The following is a 22601-nucleotide window of genomic DNA, read 5'->3' as shown; positions in this document are numbered from 1 at the left end:
GTTTTTCTTATCTCAGACTCACAGTATGTATCTCACAGGTATGTCTTTGTTTCTCTTCCCACAGGAGAGAAAGAAAACATAGCTGAAAAACTAAGGCATATTTGTCCAGGGGGATTTCCAGGGGAAAAGCCTGCCTGCCTGGACCACAAGAGTACCCTACACACACGGAGAAACATTCCCTGGGACTGGTGACACTCGTCCAGCCTCCCTCTTGCTGAGAAGGTTTCCACACAACACTGCAACAATGAATTTCCTTCGGCGGCGTCTCTCAGACAGTAGTTTTGTGGCAAATTTGCCCAACGGCTACATGATGGACTTGCAGCGTCCTGACAACTCCACAAGCTCCCCAGTTTCTCCTGCCACGGAGAGAAAGCACCCGCAGCCACCGCAGCCCTCGCACTCCTCCTCTAGTGGCACCAGCATCTTCAGCTCCATCTCCAGTGCCATGAAGCAAACCACGCAAGCAGCTGCAGGATTAATCGATCACTCGGCCAGCCCCACACCACCTGTGGCCCAGAAACCCAAGATCCTCCTGGTGATCGATGACGCACACACGGACTGGTAAGTCAAGACCTTCCCTGCTGAATTCAGCTCTACAAATTTTGAGGGATGAGAGGGATCTCAGAAGTATGGGGCATCTGCGGGGAGGTACACAGATACTTTCACATCCAGGTCACCAACTATGGCTTCTGGTCAGTGTCTGTCTGGTGACTTGTGTAAATATCAGTGTCAGCTTTTCTCATATCTTTCTTGAAAAAAAAAAAACCAAACACGTTGATTTGGTACTCATTGACAAAATCCTTCATAGCCTCAACATATGAGCACACATAGGGCATTCTTGGCTGAGCAGGCTTAGCTGAGCTGTCACATCTAGCATCCTAAGAGGTGACCAGAGCTGAAGATACGTTAGTGGTGTATTTCAGGACCTTAGCCTACTGTTTGTGCTGGCTCTAAAAATGAAAAGGACCTCGATCTCTCCAGCTCTCAATCTCTCTTGAGCTTTTCTCTGTATGAAAATTTGTACTTAAATTATGGAAAGATAACCCAAGCTTACTATTACCAAGAGTAATGACTGGAGTTCATTTGCTGGTCAGGGGCCCTTCACCCACTAAGTATAGCGGCTATTGGCAAAAGGCTCTCAGGCTCAGCTAAGCCAAGCCTCAAATTTTTCTTGTTTATGCAGGTCTCTCTTTACAAACAAAAGTTTGGAAGCTTGTTTCCTGTGATATTGGGCAGCAGAGGACACTTTCCAAAGGGTAGGACAACTGATGTCTTCTGAAATGTTAGAGAAATTATTTACTGCTTGCTGTGTGCTTGCTTTCAAACTCAGCTGGTTTAGAAAGCTTTAGGCAAGCTGGCCAAGAGTCTTATTTGGGGGAACATCCAGAGTGTGTGCTGCAGAGTTGCTCTTGTTATGTCTGCTGGCTTGTCACAAGACAGAAAAAAGGGTAGCACAGGCAAGGGGACCATACTGAAGACTTCAGAATTAAAGAAGTTGGGTTACTAGGTCTTGGCCAAGGGAGATTATTTATTGTTCTTTTCATCCCACACCACTCTTCAGTAAAGTTGTCACCTCTGGTCTTCCCTGCTTTCCTAGGAGTGTGGGGACAAAGTGGGACCTGCCTCCCTGCGTGTATCTTCACAAAGCAAGATCTTAGCTCTTACCTGAAAAGGGGCAATGACAGAGTACAGCTAGCTCAGGCTTCTTCAACCACCTTGAAGTAAAAGAAGGAAAACAGTGGGATTTTTCTCAAAGGAAATACAACTTTTTAAGAGAGTGGGTCATCATATCAAAAGTTTCACTGACCTACTGTCTTTTATCACAGCAGCAGCTTCTTAACTCCAGGTAGTTCAGTCGGCACCAGTCTGGCTCAACTCTCATCTCTCCTTTCTGGGTGCACCTCCAAGTCTCCCAGTAGGCTGATACTCACCAACCTCCATCTCTCCTTAGCGTTTTTGCAGTTCCTTGAAGATGCTGCCAGGTGGCAGTCCCTTAACATAGCATCCTCCAGCTGGGGATGGGAGTGTCTGTAAGCCACAGCTATAGCATCTGGGACTTAGCCGGCACTGCTTACTCCAAAACACTGTAATCAGAGAGGAAAGCCCTAGGTCAAAGGCCAATCTAGGTCTTCCTTGAGATAAATGGTGTTGAAGGTAGCCGCAGGGGAAAGGGCGAGGAGGGGTTTGACTCTGTTGCAGTGTTTTTATGTTTTAAAATGCACACTGCATTCAAATCCCTGCCTTTAGATCTGCCAGCTGTTCTTCTGTCATGCAGACTTCCGAATCTGTGAGCTGAGCTTGCCCAAAGAGCAGCAGCTGGGAGGTAAGACGAGGGAGTATGGCTACCCGTGCTGTCTTCACTCCTCCACTCGAGTGCAAGCACTGTGCATCCTGCTGGCTTGGCTACCCCTCTGCTTCCTATAACTTCACAGTTTCTACACATGAGGGGGGATCCCTTTCATTTGGCTTGCAGATATCAAATAATGCTACTTGCAAAGGCTTCCTGCCTTCAGTCTCTCTAAGCTTATGGGAGCACAGAACAAAATTAACATATGCATTCATGACCATATCCTGACATATATATGACATGAAAACCAAGGAGACAACATTACTAATTGTTGCCTGCCACAGATTTCCACGGCTTTTTGTAGCATGGACAGAAACATACGCCTAGAAACTGCCCCAGCCTAAAGGTAGCACAGGTCCTTTCTGAGAGAGCGTACCAATGCAACTACTCCAGTAGGCCAGGAGTGTTCCTTGGCAGTTGATTTTCATGTCTCCAGGAAACTCAGTAAGCCCTTGAGAGCAGCACTGGAGAGCAGTGGCTCCATGGATGTTTGCTCTTGGTAAAGTACTTCTGAGCAATGCCAGTCATCTTCTTGGTCTCAGCCAGGGTGTGATGTGAGCTCAAGCTGACCAGCCTGAGGCAGCAGTGTTTGTCTTGCGAGAGCACAGCTGAAGACGCTGGTTATCCAGGGATTCTGGCTGTCCACGCTGCATCATGTACAGAAACAGTCCCAGACTTTGCAGAGTGAGCAACAACGTATTGCTACTTTTGTGCTGGTGATCTAGAGTTTGGAAGAAGCATCGTGTTTGCAATGCATTCCACCTCTGTCCGCTCTGGTTCTTGCTACCTGTGAAACCTTTGTATTTGGTTTTTCAAGAAACCTTTTCCTTCTCCTTTTCAAATAGTTAACTCTATTAGAAAAGATCCCCGAGAAGTAAATACTGAAGTGCTACCTTTATTTAAAGAGCAGGGGGCTTCCACAGTGCCTTCTCCCCCACAGCAAGTTACATGGAGTTTACAACAAGGACTAGTTTGTTCACAGACAGGAAGGGTGAGAGACAGTGGAATCTGCCATTTGATTTCTCTTCTCTAAATGAAAATACTTTCTCATAATTGGAGACTGTAGGAATATTGCCAAGCCAGACATTAATTTATCATCACTGTTTGTATTACAGCAGAGGCAAAGAGCTGCAATTGTGGATTAGGACGAGGTGTTGCACAAGTGCATGATGAAAAACCCAAATAGGCAAGTGTATGTTGAATGCACTTTAAAGTGACAAATGACAATCCTTTCTATTTTTAATGAGCTAGTGTGTCTCTGATGGTACAGTATAGCACTCCACTTCTCTCAAAGGTCTAGAGGAAGCAAAGAGCATCCATGGCCTATCTTCCTACATAAAATCTTCCTCCATAAAATCCTTACCACGCTTGACATGCAATATGCTCTTTTATTCCAAAGTACTATAAAAATAATGTAAGACCCACAGGGTATGATCAGCTGTTTTCTGCATTAGCAACAGTAAAAGAAAGGTACATTCTATTAAAAGCAAGGGAACTCACCCAGCTTTCTGTTAAACTGGCAACATTTTGAACACATTTTCCATCCTCCTCTGAGACGCAGCTCCAGCGCATTGCAAAGAAGCACGCAGTCAATCTGCTGCGTGCAGGATATGGACAAGAGGAAAACACTACCTGTGCTGCTCCCTCGTGCTCTTGGCTTTGACAGGCAGCCCTCAGAGGCACCCACGGAAAGCATGTATCCATGCCTCAGCACACTAGGGAACAACTCCGCTTCTTCTCAGTCATTAATGGCACATATCTCAGCCAGGTAGCTTCCACCTAGAGAATGAGGCTGGTACTGTCTGTGCCTTGGGGGACCTGCAAAAATGCATCCACAACTCACCTACAGCAGCTGCCAGAAAAAAGGAGCTCAGACATGAACGCACGCACACGCACGCACGTGCAAACACACAGCAAAAAGGAGCAGGACCATGAGGCAGGGGGATGGCAGGACTCCATGTAATGGCAGATGGGCCAGCTCCAGCAGCCCGACCTCAGCCAGGAGGAAAACATCCCGCCTCTGGCAACCTCCTCACCCAATGTGCTATTAAGTAAAATCATGCTCATGCTGGATTGAATTTCTCAGCAGATCAAACAGGATTAGTCTTGTGAATTGTTAACCCCCATCCTCTGCAAAAGTGCTCAGCTTTCTGGCCTAATGCTTCATGTTTAAACAGCTTATTTGGGAAGTGATCAAGCACAGCTAAGGTTCCTATTAACAACATATGCTAAAAACATTGCTTTCTGGACCAGACAGCATAACAAAGTTGCTCTTGTTGCATTTGTTAGGTATCTTGGTTGTATTTGTGAAATATCTCATGTCACTTTGAAAAGCCATTAGTGCGTTTTGTCCAAGTTTTAGGCTGTTTCAAGTGCCAACAGTGTTACATGTTGCCTTCCACAAAATACATGTGCCCTATTTGTGGCGGTTCTACAAACAAGGATTCAAAGGAAAAAATGCCATGTTTTACAGGAAAAAAAAGGCAGAGGGTATTTTAGGAGATGATACAAAATTGCATTGTTGTTTTCCCATTTACTTTACAGCCACATCTGTCTGAAGATACTGTCTCCAAAAATTTAAAAATTAAGGAAAAGAAAAGCTGTGATTACTACTGAATGAAATCCTCTTAATACAACTGAAATGATTCTTTGTATAACAATAATATCACCATTCAGGTCTAATTATGGACTGACCTGACAGGATTACTGTTTCATATTACTCAGAGGAAATTATCAACCTTTTTTTATTAAAATAAAACTATTTTTACTTCTGATAGTACATAAGAACATTGAGCCTGAAATATGTCTTTTGTACAAAAATATAATTGGTCAAATAATAACAGTCTAATACTGAATTTTAGTAACGGGGACCTCCCAAATCCTGATCTTTTTTGCAAGAAATTAATTTTCAAAAATATTCAATGAGAGTCATGAGTCATTTCATTCTTTCAGTAGACTGAAGATGATATACTAAGGCTCCCATTCAGAGGAATATTTCTGTACCTAATTCACTAAATATGATGGGAAGTTTTGGGCTAGCTTCTGGCTTCGGACTTTGTTATCATTTATCTTTATTATTATCATTCAGAATGACACTTCAAACTTAGGAATTTGCAGGTTAAATCACCAAGTTTTGTCTTTCCTGATAATAAGCCCAAAATCATCTAGCATGGTGGTAACTGACAATAAATTATTCTGAATTAGGTTTTATTATACAGGGGTGACCTTTTAAGATTTCACAAGTTCTGTGCAACTATGCTGCTATAATTTGAAAAAAAAAAAAATTACAAGTAAAACTTACGTTTTCACAAATCTGGCTAAGGAACTTACATTTTCATCATTTAGCCATGTCTACCCCGGACTGAATATTTCTGTTCCTATTATTCATGCCAAGTGTGACTTGAGGGCAAAAATTCCACTTTAGGGAAAAAGGAGGCAAGTTTGTGTTAAACATGTATGTGTGTGTGTGTGTGTGTGTGTGCACACTTGGAAGCAGCATGAAGAGTTTCTGTATTCCATAGCATGCAGGCATAGGGGTGAAAAGGAGGTAAAGCTGTCAAAGGTATTCCATAAATTGCATTTATCACATCACTTTCCACTCTGTTTTAGGTATATCAAGTCTGCCTGTATTTTTGTCCTGCATAAGTAAAGCAACTTGGGATCTAGTCCTCCTAAATGAAAGGTGATACAGAAATGTAAAGGATTAGTATCATTACAAAAATAGACACAAGGAATATGGAAAACATTCCCCACCAGGTTATAAATATGCTAATGCAAGTCAAATCTGGGACCTTAATTGCTTTACCAGAGTTCCTATAAATGCGTAGAATTTAACCTCAGAATGTCCTGCCTAGTCCTGTACATATTTTAAAAAAAAAAAAAATCCCTCAGATGTATTTCTCAATGTTTGTGAGCCAGATTTCTTCTGCTTAAAAGCCAGCAGCCCTGCCTCAGTGTTGGTTCAAGCTAGTCCGATTCCCCTGCTTCTCCAGTTCAGGGAGGACAGAAGTGGGATGGAATAAAATATTGCAGAGTCCTCAACAAAATGATACCCCTTGCAAACAGCTCCAGGCCATACCATCTAGACTTAGCAATGTGGAAATGTTCCAGCAATGTATTATTTTGATAATACGCAAAATGAAATTGCTGCCTTGTGTTGTACTGAAAGCAGCCCCCACCTCCACCTCCCCCCAGCTCTTTGTGGCCATCATGAATGTGGCCACAATGTAGCCAGGGTGGGGGACCAGACCTACAGCAAAGTGTCCTTCCTATCCTGACAGCTCAGAGAAGCACAAAAAGCCGTGCCCAAAAGCCATAGCACTGCGCTACCTAGTGCTGCTACTCTTGGGGGTGGGATGGCTTTGACTACCACAGTTTCACGAGCAGGAGGTGGCACAGGAAGATGCTGGGAGGCCGGCATTATGTGGGACTCCATAGTTCCTTGAATAAAAAGAACGGCCTGAATAGTTGTGTCTGCAATCATTAAAGTGCTGGTGGCTTGCCAAGCCAGGTCTCCCCCGAAAACAGGCCTTCAGTTCCCTGAGAGAAAGGGAGGACTCACAAAAGAAGATTTAAAAAAACCTTCTCCCTTCCTGCCCCAAAGCTTCCCTTTCTGTGTGCGTTCAAGCCAAGAAAATCCTTTCAACTCTGTAGAATCCTTCCAGCCCTGTAGGGTGGGACCTCAGACCTCATCAAGGACCTCACCACAAGGACTTCCTTTATTCAAAAACAAACAAAAAAACCCCATACCACCATCACAATCTGATACAGACCTCATCAGGACAGGCATTTCTTTCCTTGATGTGACCCCATAATAAATAATGCCTTGGGGGTTGTTTTACGGTAACGAGAGCAGGCTGGGTCTTGTGGTTCTTCCCAGAAGACCACAAAGGCGGTCTGTTCCCACCACCCAGCCTCAGACACTGAGGACATACCTGCAGTGCAGCTGAGCTGGCTCTCCATTTGGTGGCTCCAGCAAGCCAGGTGTGACAGCGCTGCAAGCAAGGTGATCTCACCCCGGCAGTGCGCGGGGCTGAGCACAGCCATACAGCACCCCGCGGCTGGAGCTGGAACTTTTGTGGAGCTCCTGGCAAAGTATCAGTGTGTTATCTTTTGACCCAGCCCAAAACTTAGATTTACTTCTTGGTTCCTCCCTGTCTGCCTGCACAGTGCGGGTACCCTTGCCTTCTTTCTGCACTTGCCTCCGGTCCATTTAACTGTAAGTCACACCTTGTATCCTGCGGTGTCGAAGCACACATCCGTCATGCTTATCCACCACCTTTAGCATCCTGACACCCCCCCACCCCTGGCTGAAAGTAGTCTTACAGGATAGATATTAACTACCAACCAGTCCATCCCACAGCTGAACAGCGCAAAAAAGGTCTCTGGGCCAAAGCAGATGTTGACAAAGGCTCCGGTGCATTGCAGACCTCAGCATTTGTGATTTTTCTCTTCCCTATGCCCTGGGCAGCCAGGACTTGACCATCTCAAAAGTCCTCACTGCTTGCAGCTGAGAATTGCTAAACTGGGGAGAAGTAGTGAAGGAGTTGAGGGCTGGCCCCTGAAAGGAAAACCTTCCTTGTTTTCACCCCTGAAGAAAAAAGGGCACAAATGCATCTCTCCTCCCCCCTGCCTTTATAGCGTGTAGGGGCTGGGGGGAGCCGGGGCATTCCAGCGGCTGCTGGCCAGTATCCTGGAAACTGTCTCCTTTTTCCCAGTCCCAGCCCCTTTTATGAAGGAGACAATACGGACATACAGTGAGTGCCTTGTGTATCACTTGGGCCCCCAAGCCCTTTGACACTGGGATTTCGTACAGTGGCTAGCCCCCTCCCATCCCTCCCTAAGGTCCCCACACACCCAATCCAGGGGCCTTCAGCCTCACCTTTTCCAGGCTGATTCAGAAAGAAATTACATGCCTTATTTTCCCAAGGGGATTGAGAGAAATATATGTAATGTGATTCCAGGGAAATAATTCAGATAATTCCAGAATTTTCCTGTGGATTCCTTTTGGTTTACTTACGCAGATCTCTTCTTTACCATTTCCCTCCCTCTTTCCTCCACCCACTCCCTTGCCCACATCTCCTCAAAAGTCCCACAAGTTTCCCCTCTCCTCAGCAGAGCATGTTTTGCTCTGGCTCCTCCACAGGGTAGCGAAGGCTGCCTTCCACTCGAGATGGGAAGTGGTCTCCATCCAAAGTGTGGCTTGGCTTTCTTTGCTTGTTGTGTCTTGGTCCAGAGGCACAAGCACAGTCAGAGGGTTTGAGGAATTGGCCATTACAATATCCCAGTGCCGCACTTTGGCCCACTCTCAGTGATACTGGGTCCATTTTTAGGGTAAAGTACAAGCCTGCTCCTGAGCTTTTAACTCAAAGGCTCTATCAAACAGTGGTGCCCCAAAAAGTGCCTGCATTCATTCACAGCACCAGGAATTTGGGCTCAGGTTTGTTTGTTCATCCAAAGGATCAGTTCCTGGTTTCCAAGACATACTACAAGCAATTGCAATAACATTTGCTCTGTCAGCTCCACTAAGGTCCCTTGCAGGAAGATTTGAGCTATATTTCTTTGACCTCTTCCTATCCTAGAAAATTGCTTCATCCAGGAGCCATCTTACAGGTTATGCTGAAGAAGTCCCGTGAATTTGATACAAAATACCAGCCTGTCTTCAAAGCATAATGTGTCACAACCTCTGCTTCACCCAGCTAATGGACCTGCAGGAACGCCTTTAAGCTTTGAATCACAGCAGTCCTCCAAGCCATCATCATCACTTCAAATCTCTTGTCCCTCCCGGCTACTCCCTTCCCTATGCTGAGGCGGGTGTGCTGCACCTTTTCTCACATGGGCTCCTGTCTAGTGGCACTGTACCTGGGGAAGAACTCTTTGGGCATTTTCTCTAGCAGATGTGTCACGCCTGGGCATCTTTTCGTATCCCTCACCTGTGCAGAGCATTTTCCAGCCTGGCAGGTGACGTGCAGTCCCCTACTGCATCCCTGATGACTCCGTTTCCCACAGATCCAGACAAAAACACTGTAGCAGCCCTCTGAAGCAGCTTGGATTTGTTTCTTTGCATCAAGAGAAAAAAAAAAAAAAAGAAGAGGGAAGAGTGAAGAAATAACTCCACGAGAGATTACAAGCTCTGCATAAATAGCTTCTCCTGGATTCCTGTGCTGCGCATGTGTATTGGCTGATGGGTTGAGCACTCATCACACTTACTTTTGTTTTAAAGCGGAAAGAGAAGGCAGCAGGTGTAACAAGTTATTTATCGCGCAGAGAGAAATTGCAAGATGAGCTGTGCTTTCCTAACAGAAGTAGCTTGTGAGTGTGGGCCCTTTGCTGCTGATCCTGGAAGCCCCTACTCCAGGCGTGGGAATTGCCTCCCCTTTGCTGTTTCCCCACGGCGCAGGCGCAGGCTGGCCCCAGCCCCGGTACCTGCAGCCCACCGGCACAGCTCTACCTCCCCTGGGCCTGATGGCATGCGAGGCTGTGACAGGGGACTTGGCGCCCTGTGAGGACTGAATCACTGTGTTTGTAGACCTCGGGTGTTAGTACGAAGGTGCAGGGGAGCACGCTGGCTCAGCCAGCCCTCGCATAGGTGCAGTACAAGCTGTCCCGGCTGTCAGTAACACCAAAGGGGTAACCTCTGGTGTTTGTCTTACAGGTGTCTTTGCAGTCTCGGATCAGTGCTTGCAAACACCTAAGGGCACTAATGTTACAAATGGTTTCTCTGTGAATTAGCTTTTATGCAGGTAGCTGGAGGTGGATTGATCCTATACTTTTCCCTGCCGCTGTTAAGGATACACTCCATATCTGACAGAAAATTGTGTATTTGCTTCCTCCAGCCATGGTCTCTGAGGCAGACTGGGACTTTTTCATAGTGGCTCTGGAAAATAAGCTTTTATTCTTTCCAAATTACTTCATAAGAAGAGGCATCAGATTTCTCATGGCCCTGTAATCACGTCAGGGCTGAGGCAGAAAGCAGAAGTTATGTTTGTCTGATGCCCTCGCACCCAGATAATATGTCCTTTTCCAGAGCTTGCGGCTGCTTCGTCCCAAAGGGAGAGGAGTTCAAGGCAAGCTCTCCTCCCTGGAAGCCAGGGCAGACATTTGGCCGTTCACTGTGGTGCTTTCTCCCTCCCAGCTGGTACGGCCACATTTAAATGCATTGCCTAACACTGTAAATCCCACCCGGGAACTGCTCTTGAGCATGGCCCCACAATTTTCTTCAGTCAAAACATGTTTACAGGCTAATTTACTGAGATCACAGCAACTGCACCCCCCCAGCTGCACCCTGCCTAGCCAAATTACAATGCTGTGTTCTGGTGGGTTGAACATTTGACGTGCTTTAAAATAAAGGGGTGGCCAACCAAGCGGTGGTCAGCACTGCAGGCAGCCCAGTGGAGGCTGGTTTGCCTGACCACTGCCTTGCCCCATATGCCAAACTGGGGGATGCCAGACAGCCCCTGACTCCTGGGGCAATAGGCTGCTTCTCTGATCACTGGCAGCTGGCTGTGCTGGAGGTGAATGGAGACTTTTCTGAAGCTCCCCAGAAAGGCTTTTGACTAGTATTCTGGGTATCATTCCCCTGCTGCACTACAAGCTGCCTAGATAACCCTGCAGCATGTCACTTCCTAGGCAGAGGTCTGAAATAGCCTTGCTCAGGTGGTTTTGGGGCAGAGGACATCCACAAATGTCTTGCAGTCTCACCTGCTGGAAACATCCATTTATCTTTCTTCTCCATCCCCACCAGAGCAGTGTGGTCTTTCTTTCCTCTGTCTAATGTCCTGTGGGGACCAGAAGCCATTTCATACATTGCCCAGTACTGACCAAAACACTTTCCCTCTTGCAACGGAGGCATCATGATGTTTCCGCAGCATCAGCAATGATTCCAGCTTGCTTGAAATTTCAGGGGCTCCAGGGTGAGGCTAAAGCCATTTTTCATTTCAGCATGATAGCCTCTACTGCCCAGGGGCTCCAAAACTCCAGGTGCAAATTAAAAACATCACTCCATCCATTTCAGAGATGTTTCAGTAAGAAGTGTTTCATTCTTACCCTGAGCTGTGTCAAAATGATGGGGTGACCAAAATATTTGGCTGCAAATTGCTTAGCACCTGTAGTCTTCAGAGACAGTCAGAGCAGGTTAACCTTCCTGGGGAGCTTTCTTTTAAAGAAAGTGATATATTGTGATGTTAAAAGAAAGTTATATCTGAGACAAGTGATGAGACAACCTGTGTGGAAAGAGGGATAAGGAGGAGGGGTCGCACGGTGTCTGAGATCCCTCGCTTTACTCCAAAGACTCCTCATGCTGGATGTGGCCTCTGTGTGACTATCCATGAGCAGACCCAGTACTGTAGAGATGGGAGAGAGGATTTTTCAACCGTGTGAAGGCTTATTTCCTGGACTACACAGTGGAAGCCTCTTTGCTCCATCCGTACTGGGCTGGAGACTGTGGTTAATCACACTTCATTACAAGCTGAAGCAAAGCAGCACCAAGGAGTTTGCAACCAGCTGGTCGGCAGAGAGGAGAGGCCACAGAGGGAACTGTGTTTCATAAATGTGGGTAAGGAGTATACATTATGAGCGTGCTGGGAGTGAAAGCAAGCTTGTACCAGTGAATAGTGCGCCTCAAATTTCAGACCAGTTCCTGTGGGCCCACTTAAAGCTTATTCCAGTTTCTGAGAAGTCACTGGTTCCAGCAATATCCCCAATGTTTAGGAGCGAGGAGTGTTGCCAGACCCTCTAGAGCCATGCCTCCAGAAACACGATGGAATTATTAAGTGTATTTAGCGTTCCTGTATATTGTTAGAGGCGTGATGTCTCAGCTTGTCTGTTGAGTTGCTTTCTTTCATGCAACACTCGTAAATTCAAAAAAGGGAGGAAAAAATGGCCAGAGCTCTGCTTTTTATAGTGGACAGGGGTTACTCAAGTCACTTGATCTTGGTCACATCTGGCTGCTACACTGTCCCTCCACTGACATCTATGCAGAGGTCTTATTAGCGCCATGCTGATGGATGGGCTGTCTGGGAAGGGAAGCGTGATACAGCCTTCAGCTACCCTGATTAGAACAAAGTGGAAAACTTTTGACATTTTTTATGTCTTTTTCTAATAAAATGAAAACTTTTGACTTGGTTTTGAGCCAGAATGACAAAACAAAACAAGTTTTTTATTTACATTTCACATTTCTGAGGAAGGGGAGCATTCAGCTGAAAACTGGTGTGTTTCAGCCATGGGGAAAATTGCCTTCCTACTGTTTCTCCTTTTTTTATTGGAAGAAATAGACACATAGTAAAAATGTGAGCCAGCTTCTTTTTTTGCTAATACTATAAAATAGGGAGCAAAGCCGGCTTCCCCTCATTTTCCTTTACCTCTTTATTCTGTCCTCTCTTTGCCAATTGGAAACAGAATGCAGAGAGTTACTTTGTCTCTGGAAACAGCTCTTGCAGGGCTTAACTGTGTTTTCAATGCTTTCCAAATAGAAGAGCTTTTTGGAACCTGCATGGTCTTCCTGAAGTTTTAGGGGAGAGGCCTGAGAAACTAAATTCATATTTGCTTCTGTCAGGTTTGTTTGATGAGGGGAATAATTGGGGAGAAATATTCACAGGGGAAACATATTGGCAATTTCCCTGATCACCAATCAATGTAAGGGACATGATACACAAATATGAATAAAACGGCTAAAACTGCCTGCCCTTTTCCCACGTTTCCTTCTCCAATGCTACTGTCAGCCTTCCCTGTTCATGAACAACCTATCCCTCTGAAAGTATGTGCTTTGTTGTCTGCATAGCATAGGCAGCTAGGAGCAGAGGCGGTGGAAAGTGTATGTCCTTGTCGTGACGCTGTTCATCTCCAAAGCAAACACAGTCTCCCAGTTCAGCAGAAGAGATCCTTCATTAGTGTCACTGTAGATGCAGATACTGTTCCTCTAAATCAGCAGCAGAAAGTCAAATAGAATTGAAAAGCAGCTCCATAGTTAGAAAGAATAGCAGGAGAATTGCTTCAGCTGTGATGATAAAGATCCTTTTTCAGCATCAGAAGTTTCCAATGCTGTGCCATATGTTGCTCTCTTTCTTTTACAGAATAAAGATTGAGTATTAAATGAGATATAGTAGGGAATCATTGATTAGAGTTGTTGCTCTGGAAAAGATTAGGAGAGCATTTGGTTTTCAGTTTGAAAATAAAATGAAAAAGTCACAAGCCTTGAAGGAACTTTCCAATGCGGTTTTCATCTGGCTTGGCAGGTTTGTCCTGAAGAACAGAAAGCTGAAAGAAAATAAGAATTAGGAAAACATGCTGTGACCTGGATAGAAATTCTTCAGCAAAAGGGGAAATGCAGAAGCAAAACACTATGTAGTGAAAGCCAAAAATCTTGAACTATGTTTGTCTCTCTCGTTTCTTCTGCAGGGCCAAATATTTCCAGGGGAAGAAAGTGAATGGAGAATTTGATATCCGAGTGGAACAGGTCAGTGACAACTGAATTTGGCTCTAAGACATCTGTGTGGACAGGGCTAAGGCCTTAATGACAGATAATGTATAGATATTTCTTCTCTTGAAGAAAGGAACTAATCAGGAGTTTTAAGACATGTCCTTTTCATAGAGTTGTTGAAGCTATAAAAATGGAAATATATTTTAAGGCCATCCTTTCGTCCTCCCTACCTTTGCAGAATCAATCACCATTTCACCTTAAAATGAGATTTTCTTTTCTGGTGACAGCATTGCAATATCTTCCACTGGAAGACTACCTCACAGCTCCATATCTATGCCTGAAAAGGTACAAAGTCAGTACGCCCCGGTACATGTTGGTGATGCTATGTTTCACATGAGTTACAGAAGTCTTCTGACTTACCCCGATTTGAGGCTAAAACCTTTGGCTTAAGTATGCACAATAACTACATATGGCAAAATCTTTTTACCTGTTGAAAGCCCATGGGAGGTTCATAGCCTGTTTTCTGATGTGCTCTGCAGGACATTGGGAAAATTCTGTTTCTCTGTTAGCCTTGGCCATTCGTTTCAGTTGAATACTGTTCGTGCTGGTGTCTGTCCTCTCCTCTCTGTGTTGGTGCAGTGACTGTCAAAATGAAGTCTCAGTATTGACTGAGATTTTGGATGCTGTTGTCGAAGTGGAAATGATTATTAATAAACATCTGCAGGCACCTAACTTGAAAGCAGGCATAGGAAAAGAGAGCTGTAGAGATGAGTTGGTGATCCTGAAGGAATCCTATACTCGTTTTATACTCATCATGGCTATAAAACTGCTTGGATGGGTAAAGGCAGCTGGTGAATGTTGTTTGAATGACCTGATATTTTCTGTCTTTATAAAGCTGTTGATTCTGCATTGTATGTGTGTGTATGTGTGCATGCATGTGTGTATAGATGTATAGATTTATTAATGCAGTGGTTCTGAAGACTTTCTCGGGACCCATTGCCCTTTGATAAGGTGTTCCTTCTCTTTTCAAAGGGATGCTGTCCAGTTGCCTAGGACTATACATCAGCACACATGTTCTGATCAAAGGCTGTGTCTGGGACAGAAGAGATAGCAAGTCTTTTTTTTTTTTTTTTTTTTTGCAACTATGATACTGTGAACACTTCGTTTTCCTCCTTTTATTGGTATCACACTTGTCAGTACTGGGTGGTATTAGGAAGAACAATTCTCACTTGCACTACCTTGTCAAAGTCCTTATTTTGCTGGCTGCCTCATTAAATGTCCAAAAAGGGCAGGGGGGAATCACACTTCTCACACAGAGGTATGGAATCAAATAATAATTCAGATTTGCCCTTCAAACCTCTGATCCAACCCACTCCAGTGCTCGAAGCAGAGTCAGCTTCAAAGCTAGACCTGGTACTCTTCAAAATGACCTGTTAATTCTTTCCTAAACCTCCAGCCTCTGCCTTTCCCTTCATAGTCCTTCTCCTCAAATGTTACTGCACTTGAGGTCCTTACAAAGGAACTATCTTCAAATGGCTGGTGAGTGAAGAAGGGCAGAAATGGACTCTTGCTCCCTGATGGGTTAAGCCCAGTAATGACCCTCATCATTGTCACTAGGTAGCTTATCACATTTCCCCAAGGACTCCTTCAGGGAGACTTTCCCAATCTGTCTCTTGAAATCCTTCACATAGCCCGAATGTCCATGTTTGAGATGAAGCGCCAAATTGCTCCAAACAAAGACCACAAGGCTGGTGTGACTTTGCTGGTGAAGACCATTGCCAGTCATTGCAGTCATCTTTAAATACTGACCATAGTGACTGCAGTATTGCCCAAGGGAAGGAAGGGTGCAGTGGGTGCAAAAAGTTGAGGAGCAATGAACAAGGGTCCCAGCTGCTTCCCCTTCCCCCCTTCCTGCCCCTTAGACCAGGCAGCTGAGCCTCCACGTAATTGGCAGGGAACTGCTTTTGTGCCCCCGAGACCTTGAAAGTAGAAGGGATGACCACTTTTCTCAGCTGGACCACTGTCCGTCAAGGGAAACACAGAAGCTGCATTGTCATGGGCCATCCTCAAATCTGACCTCAGGCCTTTCCGCATATTGTTGAGACCAAGAGAGGAGCCCTTCTTTATTCAAACTCTGGCTTTTCGTCCCTTTTTTTTTTCACCTACCCATGCTTGCTCAGTATTTCTCAGTATTTAATTTTTATTCATTACTCCTACCCTGATTACCAGGAGCCTTCCTTGTTTCTTCATCCTCTTCCTCAAGCACAATCCGGGAGCCTAAACTGTTGTGGAACAGGCCCCCTGAAGATGAATGCAGACCTTCTCAATCTGAAAAACAAATGCTCTTCCACAGTCTTCTGAGGCGGGGGGTTGCGGCGGGGAGAAGAAAAAAATAAAGATGCAGGGAATAACTGTGTTTACCAGCCTGGCCCACACCTTTCTCTTGGAGTTCCCAGCTTACCAGTCTTTTTCTGCCCAATTTATTTCTGCCCATGCTAATTTTTTGGCCATTCTTCCAGGATGCTCTGTAGCTGGTTTAAACTGAAAGAAGAGTTTGCCTTGTTGCTTTTTCTCTTCCTCTTCCACCTCCATCTCTATTACATCTCAGTTCTTCCTTAGCAAGCCATCTCAGCAATCTTTGGACGAAGCAGAGCAGGAAAGTAGGTGATATTTTTTTTAAAAAGTCATGACATCACTTATTTGTAATGGAGCAGGAGTGCTGAAAGCAGCACTGTCTCTCCCTCTCTCAGCAGCGGGAAGTCAGTTATCTAATCTGGTTATACACCCTGACCAGCTCTCTGGGCTGCCTCTCCCCCTTGGCTGTCATCCAAGGAATGCAAGATGTATGTCTCGCTCTGTCTGTTCCCCACACCCCACGCTGTGGAAGGCATTGGCTGATTTCAGCTGAATTGGTAGAAACAGGCAGAAGTTTCAAGATATTAATTTTCTACAAGAGGTGAATTCAGTTCGTATTAGACACTGGATAATCCACAGGGAAGAGAATGTTAAATGCCATCCTGCTGCTCAGGGAGCTGCTTCTGTAAGTCTCAGCTTGTATGAAAATAGGTTTTATGGAGTCTTGAAGAAGGTTTTCTGGTTCTTTAGCACAGAAACAAATTGTATGACCCCAATACCAGCCCCAGGCCCTTGCTTTTCAGATAGGTCCATCAGCACTAGCAAGAGACAAACATGCTGTGGGTACCACATGGTGCCAATGAACAGGAGAGAGAACTGCCATGGATGCTGCAGTGGGTACAGCCTCTCCAAGCCTCTACTGTCTCCTGTCATTCATCAAAATTAATATGAGGCCTGACTTAGTTTCCATCTCTGTTTCTTCTCTTCTGTTCTTCAGCGTAACACCCAAAACATACTTATTAAGGTGCTTTAGAAGCTGCAGGATTTATTATTGCTTGCTCTTGACTGAAACCGAGGCATGCAATGCCGTTGCCTTCTTCCTGCTGGCTGCAGAGGGAGAGCACAAGGCTGTGAGGGCTGAGAAGCAAATGCAAGCGCTCTGCTGAATCAGGATCCCTTTTTCTTTGGAAGCAGTTTGGATTATATTTTGATTATTTGGATATTTTTCCACTGCAAGTCCTCTGTAGCTATGATAGTCATTCATAAGACTGAATGAAACTCTGTTAAAAAAATTAAAATCTATTTGACCTATTCTCATTAAAATCCTGATGGTTTAAGTTTTACTCAGTGTGGGTTAACCCCTAAGCTTTAAGGAGCAGATGAGTCTAAAAATGCTATTGCTATTTTTTGCTAAAAATAAGGTTCTTAGACTTTGATCCATGTTGTTGCTTTTACTTGCCTTGTGATTTCTAGCTTTGAGAACTGAATTGTATACATCCCCAGTTCTTTTCTCTAGAAATATAATCATTAGAGAAATTCTTCTAGAAATTAAAAGTAAGTTTGATTAAGTGGCTCTAAGACTAAGTTGAGCTTAGCAAAGAATCTTAAATTGTCACAGGAATTGACTACATTGTTTTTAGTCTCTCCTGAAATTAATTTTGCTTTTAACTTCTCAGTCCTTCACTGACTGGAAGGGAAGAATCATTAGGAAACACAGTATATTGAGGAAGAGGAGAAATTACACCACAGACATTAGGCTCTGTCAAACGTTTTCCATCACTAGAGGCAACTGGTAGTAATTCAGCACCTCCTTCCCCACCATCTCTGCCCTGTCCCAGAGAAAACTAAGCCTTGCATGCTCCAAGGATTTCATATGACTCTGGGGTTTCCCATATGGATCATAACATAACCCAGGTGGGGGTCTGTAAAGGAATGAAGCTGGGTTAATTATCATTGATAACATACAGCTGTGGGCTGGCTTCAGGGGCGGTGGGTTGGCTGATGTAGACAAGGTGCAGCTGGGGCTGGTTCTGTTAAGAGGCTGGGCAGCCAATGAAGTAGCTGAGGAAGAAGCAAGAGAATAGGCAGTGCAGCTTGGATGAGGAGAGATTAGGAGAAGGCAGCAGAGGGACTGGCAGGAAGAGTCTGTTGGTATGAGATGGTAAAAGACCTTGTTGCAGCCGGCTAGTTTGGAGAGTGCTGCAACAGGGGTCTCCCTGGGTGTTAGGTGTACCCCATGCACAAGGAGGATGCCACATAGCCATGTATCCCTGCTGCACTCAGGTACAAGCAAAAGAGCTGGGGCTGAGACCTGGCCAACCAGAGACCCATTGGACAGACCATGGCTCTATGGGTGGTGGCCAGATGAGTGGGACACTTGCCACCTGTCTGGGAGGGAGATGGCCACAAAGCAGGAGATGTGCAGAGCGGGGTCACTGGGATGACCATGGAGACCTGACCTATAAGAGGAGGCTGAAAGAGTTGTTTGTTTATCCTGTCAAAACAAAAGTTAAAGGAGACATGGTTGCTTTTAATAAATATACTGGTTTAAGGTGTTTTGTGACATGGTGTCTGCAGTGGCAAGGGGTCAGACCCTATGGCTTTAGTAGTCATTTCTAGTCCTGTGCCCCGTGTTGACCAGCAAGAGCCCAGGAGAGAGAGAGAGAGGAGAGCACAGATATAGCAGGGAAGAGCAAGCAGCACTTCCCAGATAGTCAGGCACCTTCAGGGTACCTTTCTGTCAGATATTTCCCAAAGGCATCTTAATATAGCCAGAGACATCTTTCCTGGCATTAGCTAATTGATGGTGGAGGGGGGTGAAAAGGGTGAAGGGGGAGTGATGAGGCCAAAAGGTTCATCTAAATTTTTATTCCTGTTGTTTGTCTGCCCATCTCCTTCCCACCATTTCCTGCTGTGATGAGGTGGGTCCGTCTGTCCGTCTGACACACATTCTTCTTGCACAGCTCATTCACTTGTTCCTGCTGCCTGGTTTATTTTCAGGGGATGATTATTCAGTGAACTCCTATGTACATGCTTCTGGAAAAGTCTTGTGGTATAGATTATGAGTCCATTGGCAGCACTGTCAGGAAAAAAGTTGTACTTGGCGCTCACAGAAGATAATTGTAATACAAATCATGAATTCCAGCTCCATGGTACTTCCCGTCCTAAAGAGGTATTTTCATGTGCGGCATAAAGTGGGCCTTTCAAAAGATAGTCTGATAGGCCTGTGTGTGATGAGAGGAAAACTAGCCTCTCATCAAATAACTATTTAAGTTTTATTCCTTATATGTTTTGAAGGGGGTGGTTCCAACAGAAAGCCAGAAAACATTTCAAGAACAGCAGTTCTCATAGCTTTGCCACATACAAGCATTCAGAAACCATGAATAAAGGGTCCTGAAGAACTAGCAAGAATGAATCAAAAATCATTACTTTCTTGAATAGTATCTTCAATTTTTTTTTAATTTCCATTGGCTTTAGGAGGGTTACAGGGTTCATGTTTTTGAGCTGTTTCCTGGGATCAGAAAGTTTAGAAATGTGCTTTTGCTAGATCTCAAATTTTCAGGCAGTCACACAACTTTTGAAAAGAAAATTCAAGAAACAATTCCAAATGCCATCAGAGCTGATGCACCAGAAGGCCCTCACACAGGTCAAGGCATGTGGACCTTCAGTATCGGTGCTGTCTGTAGCCTAGGAGCATGCATCCTAGCTTCAGAACTGGTGAAGAGCAGTTGTGGAAGCTCCCTTTGAAGCCACACAGCATCATCCCCCTCCCAGCTGGACCCTCTCCATCCTTTTCTCTCAGAGAGTGATCCCAATACCGGGGGCAGGTGGGTAGTAGGGTGACTCCCCAAGGGAAAACATCTTAGGAAAGAGACATGGGGAATCAGGGTGTGTAACCTCTAATTCTGCATGCATGTGCACACCAAGCACGTGCAGCCTCAGCCCTCCCTGTTGTTCACATCCGTGTGACCTGTTCACCCTTCTGCCTGTGCCGGAGTTAGGGATTGCTTACTTCCCCCTGAAATTCTTGTAGTGGTTGTAATGAAATGTTACAGGAATGCAGTCTGGTGTCTGCCAAAGTCTGTCTTTGCTTGTACATATTGGAAGATCCACCAAAAACTAAAGCATAAAATCCACGGAGGAATGTATGTGATTTGATTTAGACAGTAGTAATTTCTCATCCCAAGTGCCTAAGCCATGACACAGACCAGCCTGTTATTCTGACTCCATTTTGTGTCACTGGGCAGGGGGAGAAAAACAGATGTGTAGTGATAACGGGTAAGGAGTTTCAGGAGCAAGACTGGGAGCATGGAGAGTCTTGATCAGAGCACAATCAGTGCCAAAGAGAGAGGCAAAGGAGGCAAGGAGACTGAGGAGCTCCAGCCACCCAAGAGACCCAGCACCCTGAAAGCCACCTGTGGCCCCAGTGCCACGAGCCAATCCACCTTCTGCCGTGCCCACGTGGGTGAGAGGGACTGGTCAGAGCACCTACCGAACTCGTGCTCAGGATCCTGCTGCTGTAGGTACTCTGCACTGCTTTATGGAAAGCTGTGTAGTGTAGTGGTAGCTCAGTGCTGTGGTTTATGTTGTGGAATTACCCCCCAAAAAGCCAGTGTATGTGTTATAGCACATAGTATATTGCACGGACAAAAGTGCAAAGGTTCCCTGGCAGTGTTAAAACCCACTCTGCTATTTTTGTGTGTGTGTTGTATATATGCAAACAGGGGGATATATGCAAATATTCACACAGAAGTCTAATATAACTTTATGTCTCTCTTTTAAGCAACAATCAACCTGAGTAGCTTTCAGTTAGTTTACGTACAGACGAGGGCTTAGAAAGTTCAGTAGCTCAAAAACACCCCGATGTGCTTGTCGCTGCATGGACACACTAAGCCTGATTGCTTTAAAAAGAAAACAGCTACCATGCTCCTGAAACACAAACCCAAAAAACTGTCTCGCATCCTTATTCTTGCATTCCTGTGCCACAATGAAGATTAACTGACCCTCAGCATCTGCTCAAGGAGCAACCTAAGATGCTTTCCTGGGGTTCCCCTTTGACATGCAGGGAGAAGTTTAATAAGGAATCTGCTAGATTATAACATCCACAAAAAACTTATCACAGGACAGTTGAGGCTGGAAGGCATATCTGGATATCTCACAGTCCAATATCCTGCTCTAAGCAAGGTCACCTAGAGCAGGCTGCCCAAGACCACAGCCTATAAATGTTTTAGTGTCTCCAGGAATGGAGACTCCACAGCCTTTCCGGGTAACTTGTTCCAGTGTTTGACCATCATTGCAATAAAAAGGGAGTTTTCTTGTGTTTACATGGAATTTAGTGTACTTCATTTTATGCCCACTGCCCCTTGTCCTTTCCCTGGGCCCCACTGAGAAAAGTATGGCTCTGTCTTCTTCACTGCCTCCTATCAGGTTTTTATAGATGTTAACAAATCTCCCCCTTACACAGCAATTATCGATGGCAGGTGCGCAAGGTGGGAAGCTGAAGACAAGTCAGTAGCCTAGACAAAGGATTGCAGAGGATCTCAGCCAGAATATGAGCTAAAAAGTAGTCACACTGCTGCATGTAAGTCCGTACTGGCACACGTGGGCAGCAGCATTATATGTGAGCGGCCTGCCTCCTAACTCAGCAATGGTCAGGTTTCTGCCGAAGGATCACGGTGAGTTTGGGCTATTACAATTCAAGAAAGTTGCAGACATATCAGAGAGGATCCCAGTGACAGCAACAACACTGATCAGTGTGCTGAAAACCATCCCCTACAAGAAAATCTTACAAGAATGGGGTTGGTTTTGTCTAGGTGGAAAAAAAAATGTAAGAAGGGTAAGCAGTAAGTCTTCAGGTTCTGCAGGAGGAAGTAATGGACAAAAAAAAATACAGTCTTTAAAAGTAAGGGAGAGATCTAGTCTGGACGTTGGGAGAACTTTCGAAGGCTGTTAAGGCACAGGTTGCCTGAGGATGTTCCTTCTCTGTGGAATCAAGATACAAGAAGGCCATGTAGTATCTGCATGCAAGAGCAGAGGTAGAGCTGATCCTGCCTTAGGAAAGAGAGACAGACTGTGATGTCTTGAAGTTCTTCCAACAAAGCTTTCTGTTATTCTATGAAAAATGCTTAAAATCCACCTTGAACATGTTCTTGCCATGAATTATTAATAGGTATGGCTAGCGAGCCAGGCATTTCTACTATCACGTGATTTAAAATGGCAAAATCCTCTTTGTTTTATTATCAGCAAACAGGAAAAAAAGCTCTAAAATAGCTACCAGAAAGATCTCCAGAACCTAGAGAACATTGATGGGAGAAAATGAGAGTAGCTTAAGGTTTAGTCCAGATGATCTGGAGAGATTTCTGAATCTGAATACATGAAATAGGCATTTTTAACAGATATCTCGAAATACCTGTGGGCATCCTCCCAGATCTGGGCCTCACAGAGGTACGAAATATTTCTACTTCCACAGTCTGCATTACATCG

General features: G+C 45.0%; 1 protein-coding gene across 2 annotated transcripts in view; it reads left to right on the top strand.

Moving 5' to 3' along the window:
• The window catches only part of SYN3 (synapsin III), a 216224-nt gene that overhangs the window by 30363 nt on the left and 163260 nt on the right, over positions 1-22601 (top strand). For both annotated transcript variants that reach the window (XM_080393313.1, XM_080393312.1), the window contains exons 2-3: positions 65-561; positions 13742-13799. In XM_080393313.1, coding sequence (XP_080249439.1) covers positions 245-561; positions 13742-13799 — 375 coding nt within the window. In that variant the 5' untranslated portion in view covers positions 65-244. The remainder of the gene's footprint in view (positions 1-64; positions 562-13741; positions 13800-22601) is intronic.

Source organism: Falco punctatus (assembly GCF_963210335.1).
Source record: "Falco punctatus genome assembly, chromosome: 6".
NCBI lineage: Eukaryota > Metazoa > Chordata > Aves > Falconiformes > Falconidae > Falco > Falco punctatus.
Note: the sequence above shows the minus strand (reverse complement) of the source record. Positions and strands in the feature narration are given on the sequence as shown.